The following is a 12,226-nucleotide window of genomic DNA, read 5'->3' on the forward strand; positions in this document are numbered from 1 at the left end:
GAAGAGCAAGTTGATGAATGTGATAAGCCGAGAAGTGATTGAAGGTGTAAGTTAAAACAGGTAAAACTTCAAGTAGAGGAAGGGGTGAAACTGACTGTAAATGAAACTGTGATAATGAAATAAGAATGTGTTATTTCCAAGTCACTGAACCATAAGTATTATGTACCATTCAAAAGGTAATGTTTGAGACTAATGGAGAAAAGAAAGATGAAGTAAAACAAGGGTGTGAAAAGTTTGGGGTAGTGAATGAAAATAGACTGTCAGATTTTCTACTCCAAAATTAAATAAATAACCCCTTAGCATCATACAGGAAGTTTACTGAGGCAATCATAGAATAAGCATTACACAGAGCTTAGAATAAAAGATGTAGAGTGATGATATCTGAAGAAAATGCAGTCCTATGTCGATGAACAGTACGTCTTGAAGGAACGGTGATGAATGTGGGATGGAGGAGAGACAAAATCTGAAAGATGAAAGGATGATGATGATGATGATGATGATCTAGGGAATTTGGGTCATATGATCCAGCGCTAAGCCCCAGCAAAGCTATTCAATGCCGAGGTGAAAAAGTAGGAAAATCCCAAAGTTGTAGTATAAAATAGAAGTTAAGAGGTTGGACAGAGAGATAGAAAAACAGAAGCATGAAATGGGGTAAAGTTAAAGGCTCAAAAGTGGACATAATTAGGATGGATTCATAAATTTAGGCTATATAAACCATGCTGGAGCCAGATCTAAGGACTTAAGGGATGCTTCAAACACCCTTTAGTAATGCATGAAGTGCACTGACTGTTTTACCTTCTCATTAGGCTGAATAATCTTCCTCCTTTAATAATAATAGTGCATTACCCCATACAGGGTGAGTTTAATAATAGTGATTATTTAAGAATGCTTACAAAAGGAGGGGAACTACATAGTTGATATGAATAGAAGAGAGATGAAGCATAGTGTTGCAATAGCGTGACCGTGTGACTGACCAGGGTGTGTAAGTTAGACTGAATGAAGGAAAGATTCCTAAGGAATGAAAGTGAGGATATACTCTTCCCTTGTAGAAACAGAAAAGGTAAATCAGAAGAACAATGAGGGTTCACACAAGTTAAAGTGTTTCAAGCAAAATATTTCTGGAAGATATTTGGGAGGAGTCTGAATGATAGAAAAAAAAATGCACGTGCCATGCATTAAACTCAAGAAGGATTTGGATGGAAAGACGTAGACATAATGGCATAGGTGTACAGGACGTATGGTGAATTATAGAAAACAATTAGGTGAAGGATGATATGGAGAGAAGAAGTTTGGTGGAAGAGGATGGCTTTGATAAAAGGCATTGGAGAGGACACAACAGGCAACCAACCAATTAATGAAAGGATAACGGTGGGGAAGAAGAATTAGAATTTTTTATGAGTCTTGAGATGGTCGACTGGAAATGTCTAAAATGTAGAGTAACTGGTTTAAAGTCAAAGTGGTTCTAAGTGTGTCCCTGGGCTTTATAATATTTATATAGATGAATTTATAACAAAGTCAGAGAACAGGCGCTAAATGTAGGTAGAGTTGTGTTATATGAGAAAGTATTTGTAAGAGAAAGTTGGAAGTCAATGTAGGTTGGAGTATAATGAAACCAAGAATATGGAGTACTGAAAATCAATATAAGTATTAGAAGAATTGAATTAATTGATTTGTAGTGACATTTGGAAGTGACCAAAACTAATAGTGTGTGTGTGTTTACATAAGATATTATAATACACAAAACCTTATGGAAAGTTGGGAGTAATTTTTTTTAGTTAACAGGTGGATATTTAGTTCCATCTTTTCTTGAATGGGTCTGAAGCTCCGCATGTCTCTTACAAATGACATCTCCAAAACACCGATATAATTTTAGAGATGTATCCCAATGCCTCTCCTTAATTCAGTAGTTAATCTCTTGAATTAATCAATTAAAAGAACTTTTTTATTTCTTTAACTTCTATCAGTTTTTACACTTATTCTGGTTGTCCTTGTGACATTACCCTTCATCAATATCAATAAGCTTTTATAGGATTATTTGGACTATTTTGCAGAACACCCAAGTTTTTTTTCTTACATTGTCAATACTTTTACTGACTTGCACAGTTCATTCTGCTCAGTATTTTTACTGATTCTGAAACTTGTTACTTAATTCCATCTTCAAAATATGAAGCATCTGGGTTTCTTGCTAATTTAGCAAGTGGATTTAAAAAAAAAAAAAAAAAAAAAAAAATTATTTTTGAGCCCTACAACCGTTGGGCTATGCAACCTACGGTTCTTTTCTAGCCCAGGCCTGATAAATTCTATGAAATGAAAAAAGGAATAACTATTGTCATTTGTAGGGATGATTTTGGTGGAGTATACTCTACTCACCTCTGTTGAGCATTCACCACTCCTGTCATGAACGGTGAAACTAACATTTGTCCAGAAAACCAGCACCACTTTGGTTACTAGTATAAAAACAATATTAAAAATCTACTGTGAACTCCTTTGGAATACCCGCAATCTTCGCTACATATTACTCTTATCAGATAGTAGTATTCGTGGCTGTTCCCATCCTATATAACCACTCACCACTGCCGCCATATCACAGGCAACAGTTACAAAATTGCTTATACTGTACTTGAATTCCTGATTTATAATGGTTTTGGTGCTTTGCTCTCTAAAGCTTTGAGGGCTAGGTAGCACTATAGCCAAGATAGCAGGAGAATAGTGTCAATGTGCAAGCTAGATTGGAAAATCTGCCTCAAAATGTTGGGGAAAATGCATGATGAAAGAATAAGAGGGACTGTTGAGTCCAGATGAAAAAATTATTTTATTTAAGATTTTCAAATTATAATACAAAGTCAGTTACATGTTTCTAGGATACCTAGTTCTCCGTCTACTATTATTCGTCGAAATCAACTTCAAAATAAGAACACAGTTTTTCTGTGACTGCAAAATAGAAAAATATGCATATCTAAGATAGTAATATTAATACCTATGACCTTCTCACTCCTTCTATGACATAGGATTAACTCATTACGGATAACTATTTAAGAGTGAGTCATGTGAAGTGCCCAAGTAGCTAATGTGCTTCTCTACAATCACAATAACTACTAATAGGTGACAATGGTTTTGAGACACAGTAAAGACTACACAGAAAGCAGTATCTATATTTCCAAGGACAGATACCAAAAGGAGTAGCAAAATAAAAAAAGCAACACATTGACGATGTATTGGCATAAAAGTAGAGATGTGCACATGATTTACAATGTACAAACATAGGCTTCATAATGGCATGTGCAATGTAAAACATCATGTGGGAAAATTACAATATTTGATGAAATTTTGATTTGCACACTAGTGACACAAAGTGAACACATAAGACCACTAATTGGCCAAAGAAATGTATTTTTACGTCGTTTGTTGATCTTAAGGCGCTGAAAGTAAATTGCTTTTGTCTGTAGTTACAGGAAAACTAGTGCCATTCCAGCAGAGCTCTTAAGCAAGGGCTTTTGGCTAAATCTTTCACCTCTGCGACAATCCCACTTGGTCCAGCACCCGTAAACTAGTCAGCATCACCTGGTTGAGATATCAAGTGGAAATATCATGTTTGTACTAAATTCTGTCTAAACAAAACATACCTACCTATCCACAACATAAAAGTCCCTTTTGTCATTTCTACTGATTAACGTTCATATTCTTGACAAGTTTTGAATGAACAGATCTTCACTTCAACAGGCGTATTTTCTTGCATGCCAGTTACAGCTCTGGATGTAACTCCCTAAACAATTCAGACTTTTATATTCAACGATGTGTGACTGTCAAAAAAGAACAAGCATACTCGGCACATAAGACGAGATCATTTGTTTTACATAGGTAACCTAACTTTTCGTAACCGACCAATGTTTGAAACCAAAGGGAAAACTAATTGTACTAAGGTAGCTAATCACCTGAAGGGGGAAGATTAGCTGTCTGAATATATATTGGTTAAAACCAAAAGGAGAACTAATTGTACTATGGTAGCTTCCCACCTGAAGGGGGAAGATTAGCTGTCTCAATACATATTGGTTGAAACCAAAGGGAAAACTAATTGTACTATGGTAGCTTCCCACCTGAAGGGGGAAGATTAGCTGTCTCAATACATATTAGTTGAAACCAAAGGGAAAACTAATTGTACTAAGGTAGCTACCCACCTGAAGGGGGAAGATTAGCTGTCTCAATACATATTAGTTGAAACCAAAGGGAAAACTAATTGTACTAAGGTAGCTACCCACCTGAAGGGGAAGATTAGCTGTCTGAATATATATTGGTTGAAACCAAATGCAAAACTAACTGTACTAAGGTAGCTAACAACCTGAAGGGGGAAGATTAGCTGTCTGAATATATATTGGTTGAAACCAAATGGAAAACTAATTGTACTATGGTAGCTACCCACCTGAAGGGGGAAGATTAGCTTGCTGAATATATATATATATATATATATATATATATATATATATATATATATATATATATATATATATATATATATATATATATGTATATATATATATATATATATATATATATATATATATATATATATATATATATATACTGTATATACATTAAATAGGAAAAATGTAAATATTTAAGTATAACATTATGGGTAGTATCTCTACCATTCCCTAGAAACTAAAAAGTACATCCAAGGGACTTAAGCCTTCAAATAGTTGCACCTTATCAGCCAATTTTCAACAGATTTTGGATAGAATTATAGTTCTTCGTCACCATCATTCTGTGTCAGATTTTTCAATAGAGGGTTAGACATCAGTGACTTTTCTCAATTACTTCTCTTTGAATTTTCATCTCGTCCAAGTCCATATCCAATCTCTTTCTCCTTGGTCTTCTGAGTCACCCATGTAGTGGATCTCCTCCACGTCTTCCATTTCGTTAACTAACTGTTCCTTGAAACCTTAATCATCTCAATCTATTATCCAGCTCTAAACATAATGACTCTTTCTAATTCCTCATTTGTGATAGGATCTAACATGTACACTTCTGTCACGTATCTAAGTACCCTGTAAGAGTTCATGTCTCCTATGCATGAACTCAGTGACAAACAAGCACTGCATATTTGTTTTTTTACCTGATGGGACAAATATTTGACCAACAGTTTCAGACTGTTGATATTTATTCTTCCTGACAACTCAATTCAATGTTATCGTGTATAGGACTTTAATTTAGCTACTGATGGGTGGGATCATGGAACTTGGCTAAGATTATATAGTATTAACTGGAATACATTATAAAATACATTTGTGTTACTAATTGACCCAGAGATAAGATACTTTAAACTGTTTAAACAGAAATTGACCAAAGTCAAGTAAAAACAAAAAGTTTATTCGCATCTTTACTCTCAAATTCAAACAACAAAAAAGTTATCAGTTTCCTATCAGGAAATATATGGTTGAGCTGCTTTAGAATGTAGCCATGGCGAGCCCCAAAGACCAAAAATATTTATTTTACTCTGCTAATTTCTCTTATTGACATTTTGTTCCAATTTACAGTTTTGCATGTACATTCTGGCATTGGAATAGTAACACATTCAAACATCATTCTCTCTTTATCGTTCTCCATCACAAGGCTTCTCTCACTTTTCTACGCCTGTAAGTTCTTTCAATTAATATCTGATTTAACATAATAATCATATCATGTATTGACAACAGTGACACCTTCATCCTACAGAAACTATCCTCTATTCTGGGTTGAATCAGAGGACTTACAATAAGGGAGAATAAAATGTACTAAACAAGGAGGAAAATTTCCTCATTCCCGAACAGCTCAAATAAATATAACTTTGAGAGGAAAGGTATTCCATTTCAAAGTGCAGTTACAATAGATTGGGGTTTGCGAAAGATCCTATTAATACTCATATTGCCTTCTTAAGCCCAGCCTTTAATGACAAAAAAAAAAAAAAAATTCATGCAAGTTCTCAGATTTCTTAGGATAAACAAAAAAAATTATAAACATAGCCCTATCTTAAAGGTCATAGAAACCACACCAGGTATACAAGATTTATCGAAATCTAACCTAAGGCAAATTAATAATCCTAATCCTCTGGGTTTACCCACATCTCTTAATAACATATTATTATTTCTTATCGAATATAGACCAAAATGTAATACCCTTTAAAACCCCTTGATGGGAGTAAGGGAACAACAATTCATGCAATTTCATAAAATATCAGTACAGTATCTGTTGACTTGAAAAGCGAATTGTGTACCTGGTAGCTAAAGCGAAGTAGTGCGTCATAGCCAAGGTACAGAAGGGCACGGACCCAGCAAACTCGTCCTCCATAAAATATGCTTGAAACCATTTGGATAATTGGTGCTATGCTTTAGATTTTTATTTAGATAAAATTAATTATCTATGATGTTTAACCATTATATACATACATATATACATACATACATATATATATATGTGTGTAATATATATATATATATATATATATATATATATATATATATATATATATATATATATATATATATATATACATATATGTGTGTGTATGTATGTATGTGTGTGTGTGTGTTTGCGTTAAATAATGAAGAATAATATTTTATTTAAATCCATGACTAAATTCGAGAACCTATTTAACAAATCTGCAACTGACAGTATAAAAAAAAGTCTTATTTCAAAGACCACGAAAAGTGAAAGTATTTCCAGACGACTTGTACAATCAAGAAATCTATGTTAATGGATGTTATTGGGGACAGAAAATGGATTCAACTTTCAAACCTAATGCGAAATACCAAACATAACAAGGACCGTTATTCCAGACATTAATGGAGTTGGACTTAGTCCCTTCTTACATTAACAAGTGCACTTTGTTATCAGGGGGTAAACTAGCTTGTTAAATGTCACTCATGTGTCCGAGAGAGAGAGAGAGAGAGAGAGAGAGAGAGAGAGAGAGAGAGAGAGAGAGAGAGAGAGAGAGAGAGAGAGTCATTGTTCTATGTCCTTAAGACCAAACGTATACATCTTGTCCAAGGTCCCTCTCCACCCACACGAGGACCACGGGGGACCAGGTAATGAATGATGATGACTCAACATTTATACCTATAGGGCCTTCAAACAACCCCGTCCCTACCTAACTTGGGCGTCAAGGTTAGAGTAGCCAATGAAATATATCAAGTTGTGAAGGGGCTAAACTCAAGACTCAGTTCAGTTCACCCAGACCAGAAGGATTCCAAGAAATGGTTTACTGAATGAATTTAAATCCCATCTGGAATTGGAAATTTTTCTTCATATTTCTACCCGATTTCAAGGGTATAAATTAAGGGTATATAACAGTCAAGAAACAGTAACGTACACAGGGCATTCTGACCTGTACTGAGCCCATTTAGATTTTTTCCACATTTTTTAAAACATATTCTTCTTTAGATATATCAATTCCATGCTATCTTGGGGTTACATTTCGACACATTCACTGGTAGCGATACATTGTCATAACCTCCTAAATGTATTTCCTTCCAGCTCGACACCATCTTTCAGTAGGCCAATAAAGTCATTTGTGTATTACAATAAGTATTTATTTAACATAATTTAAAGTTGGATGAATGGTATTTAGTGCTCCGAGAACAGGTAAGCTAAGTAAATGCTAAAAACTAAATAACCCACGCTCCCTCATCATTGATGTTAAACCAGAATGATAACTTTTTACGGTGTATCAAGGTTACATCTGAACATGTTTAAAATATACAAGTAATCTTTATCAGATTTACGTTTTCTTGGGAAATAAATTTCTGGAATCTGCTATCAATAACAAATTCAGAACCTGCCAATCCAACAGTGCTGAGATAATCCTCATTGATTATTACATAAAAGTATCAAAATTAGACATTTTTTTCCCATTAAAATTTGCATATCAAGGGGGCACGAAGGGACAAGACCTGAAGAATTGACGAAAAGACTGATGGAATGAACGATGGCTTCCCAACAACAACTTTACCCAAGTAACCCCCCCCCCCCACCCCCAAATCTGTCCATTACACAACATGCTACTTTACCTGCCTGAAAAAGGTCCTTCTACCCATGCCCTGCCCAGCCCTTGCAGCCATTGACAGGTGAGGAGGAAGAATGTGGTTTTTGTAGGCAATGGCGTACAGCTCTATTGGCTTCGGCTATGTCAAAAGGCCCAAAACTGACAAAACATTTTGAAACGACGCCTAACCATGTGACACGGCACCCAAGGAATGGCAGGAATTTCAAGAATGAGCGTAACTCCAAGGGGCGCGGAGACGAACAGATTATGCAGTGTTCGAACAAACATCCCAGGCGCTGATCTTGCCCTTCCCCTAGCAGAGGGGGGCATTCCAGACGGGACGAATATATCACCATTCAGCCTCTTTGGAAAAGGAGATGGGCGTCAACCTGGTTTCAGTTCACAAAGTATTTTACGATAGTGTATGCGACCAGTCAAATATGACGGCTATATATTTAGATAGGTGTGCATACACCCACACACGCTCACTCATCTCATCATGATATGACAACTCCCTCTCCCCACTACGCGAGGGATGAATATATATACACACACACACACACACATATATATATATATATATATATATATATATATATATATATATATATATATATATATATATATATATATATATATATATCAAAACACTTGCTATTTATCATATACAGGAGATAAATAATAAACTGTGTAATTCATTCTGTTCTAACAACTTCTTATAAAAAAAACCTATCAAAATCCTCTTAAATCAGTGACACCATATCACTAAAAGACTAATGTTATAGAAAAAATACGAAAGGTCTTCCATTTCTTTCCATGGAAGTAACTCAATTTATTGAAACTTCCCAAAAAAAAAAAACATGCATACAGCCTTAACCTGCTTCAAAACTGGATAACACTTACTGGCATCTTATCTCGCATCTCAAGAGCTGCGAGATCACTGTCTCTCTCGTTAGGAGGTTTCCATCTAAGACTGACATCGAAGTTATATGCTTCATCCATCTAAATCTGCATTACCTTTTTTCCCGACGTAATCAACTCCATGCTCACAAGGTTTGGAAGTCTAGCTATTCCACTTTAAAAAAGGCGTCTTTGTTTTTATGGCTTTATATTAATTTTTTATTAATTTTCTTTTATTCTTTATTAATAACAAATGATATCGGCGTCAATGACCTTGATGTCTGGATGCCAGAAAGCTCAAAATTAATCAACCAATCTCTTCCCACTTCCTCTTTACTTAACTGTTAAATCTATTCTTCCTTTATTAAGCGGATCTATTAATTTTCTGTTTCCTCGTCTGTTTCGAGTGTGGGCTAGAAATAATATTATGTTACTCGTCTTGTATAAAATATATATATATATATATATATATATATATATATATATATATATATATATATATATATATATATATATATATATATATATATATATATACACTCGAAAATTCGAAAAGTATAAAATTTAAACTTAATTTTAAAAAGAGATGTAGATCATGATACACTTTTAATGCGACACTGCCATTGAAAATTTAAGCCATGTTGTCCTACTACGCAAAGGGATGATACATTCATAAAAATCATCAAACTACCGTAATAAATCCTTTGTGTCCTTCATAGCAGCCTTCACTGGAGGCCACGCAAATATTTGTATGCGTAGGCTTCTTTCCATCTATATAATATATATATATATATATATATATATATATATATATATATATATATATATATATATATATATATATATATATATATATATATACATATTAGTTTATATATACAAATATATTGCATATATAATTATGTATTATAGCCAAGAAATGAAAAGTGAAAACACTTGATTGGATTTAGTACTTATGCCATCAATAAGACCACATTATTAACTACAATCAAGTTTTTTCACTCTTTCTTTCGTGGTTATATTACATATTCTATGTTCACTACGTGTCAGCTGTCACGATTTCTACACACACGATCACACATATAGCCTACATATATATTTGTGTGTGTGTGTATATATACACACACACACATATATATATATATATATATATATATATATATATATATATATATATATATATATATATATATATATATATATATATATATATATATATATATATATATATATATTTACAAATACACTATGTAAACACGTGACAAAGACAAGAACAAAATGAAGTTCCTGTTAATAAAAAAAAAAAAAGCAAAGCAGATTATATAATGATAATGATTTAAATAGCAACACACACACACACACACACACACACACACACACATATATATATATATATATATATATATATATATATATATATATATATATATATATATATATATATATATATATATATATATATATATATACATACATATTCGTTATACGAACGACTGTGCGATTCCACTGATGAATGATATAAGAACTTTTCTAGATAAGAAACTCGTATGTCTGCACTAATTTACTTTTTCCCTTTCTCTCCATTTGATGTATCTCACATCACATAACCATAGTACAGTACCATTGTACATAAACAGTATAAGAGTACATAGAAGAAACTTGATTCCGTAAAAAGAAAGAAAAATAATGAATAAAAAAAGCAGGAAATACAACTTGGAAGCAACAAGGTTACTCAAAGTAAGGTCACCTGAATTACGTTTGAAACATCCTATGTAACACCAAGCGTTAAACCTCATGTGAAAATATGATAAAAAAAATGTAAAGGCCTCAATTAGTCTGTTAAATCTGTTCTTACTCATGTCGCCAAACCCTTCATAATAAAATACAACTTTGAAAACATTACGAGGGTGCGATCTATACAAAACCCTTCATAATAAAATACAACTTTGAAAACATTACGAGGGTGCGATCTATACAAAACCCTTCATAATAAAATACAACTTTGAAAACATTACGAGGGTGCGATCTATACAAACCCCTTCATAATAAAATACAACTTTGAAAACATTACGAGGGTGCGATCTATACAAAACCCTTCATAATAAAATACAACTTTGAAAACATTACGAGGGTGCGATCTATACAAAACCCTTCATAATAAAATACAACTTTGAAAACATTACGAGGGTGCGATCTATACAAACCCCTTCATAATAAAATACAACTTTGAAAACATTACGAGGGTGCGATCTATACAAAACACTTCATAATAAAATACAACTTTGAAAACATTACGAGGGTGCGATCTATATCAGTAACGATGAAAATAATAAACATACGCCAAGGAACTTTGAGTGAAGATTCTACTTGTCAAGAAATGAAGTCAAGTAACTACTACTTTTTTGCACAAACAAAACATGACAAAAACTTAAAAAGAACAAAAAACACCAAGACGGTGAAAAAAGGAGAAACAACACTAACTGAAGTCGAAGACGACGATGATGATGATGATGAGGAAGAGGCGGTGTTGACAGACAGACCTTTGCTACGGCAGAGCCAACAGGTGCAAAGCCTTCCGTGATCCTCCATGCTGAAGCTTCTTATTCGGTCAACTCTCAACGAGACGGAAATAAACACTAAATTCACTGCGATGGGACAACCAAGCGTCGGACCAATTAACACTTCTAGACACCGATATCACGCTCCGAAGCAACACAGCAAAAGGGTCGATCTAAGAAGAAATACAAAATCTTGGCACTTTATTCACTTAATTGGCCAGGTGTGGCACTTGCACTTCTAAAAGCTTTAAAAATATTTCTATCACGATGATATCCTTCCACAGAATTACGATATATGACAATATAACTGAGTAGCCAAAATATCCTCTTAAGCAAAATCTCACTGAGATAGGGAGAGGCTGGGAGGAGTACCCTCGGTGGGTGGGTGGGCGGGTGGGTGGGTGGCTGGTGCAGCAAGGAAGGTGAGCAAGAAAGAGCAAGAGAATAATGCGTGTTGGTGAGGCACAGTGGAGCCACAAACTGAATCTCTCTGGGCTGAGTGAACAGAAAGTCCGCCCTCCACAAAGGCGCCCCTCCCTAGTCCCCAGGCCCCCTCCCACGGTGGCAAGACTCACAACATAGCCCCTGTGGTGGTGTACTGCTAGGTTGCTGCCTCGTCACACCTACAGGAACTCCATCAAACGCTCATCTTGGCTGCCACTGCCACCGTTCCTGGCTGTGATCTTTAACCTCTTGGCCACGTTCAGATAGAAGTAAGGACACCTTGCTTGATTGCTTTCTTTGGACAACGGCG

The 12,226-nt window shown here is 34.5% G+C and overlaps 1 protein-coding gene across 1 annotated transcript in view; it reads right to left on the reverse strand.

Moving 5' to 3' along the window:
- Nucleotides 1–2,788: 2,788 nt before the first annotated feature.
- The window catches only part of LOC137634095 (protein ecdysoneless homolog), a 127,135-nt gene continuing 117,697 nt past the window's right edge, over nt 2,789–12,226 (reverse strand). Inside the window, exon 4 of the mRNA XM_068366318.1 lies at nt 2,789–3,561. Within this exon, the coding sequence (XP_068222419.1) occupies nt 3,558–3,561 (4 nt within the window). The 3' untranslated portion in view covers nt 2,789–3,557. The remainder of the gene's footprint in view (nt 3,562–12,226) is intronic.

Source organism: Palaemon carinicauda, chromosome 44 (genome assembly GCF_036898095.1).
Source record: "Palaemon carinicauda isolate YSFRI2023 chromosome 44, ASM3689809v2, whole genome shotgun sequence".
Lineage (NCBI taxonomy): Eukaryota > Metazoa > Arthropoda > Malacostraca > Decapoda > Palaemonidae > Palaemon > Palaemon carinicauda.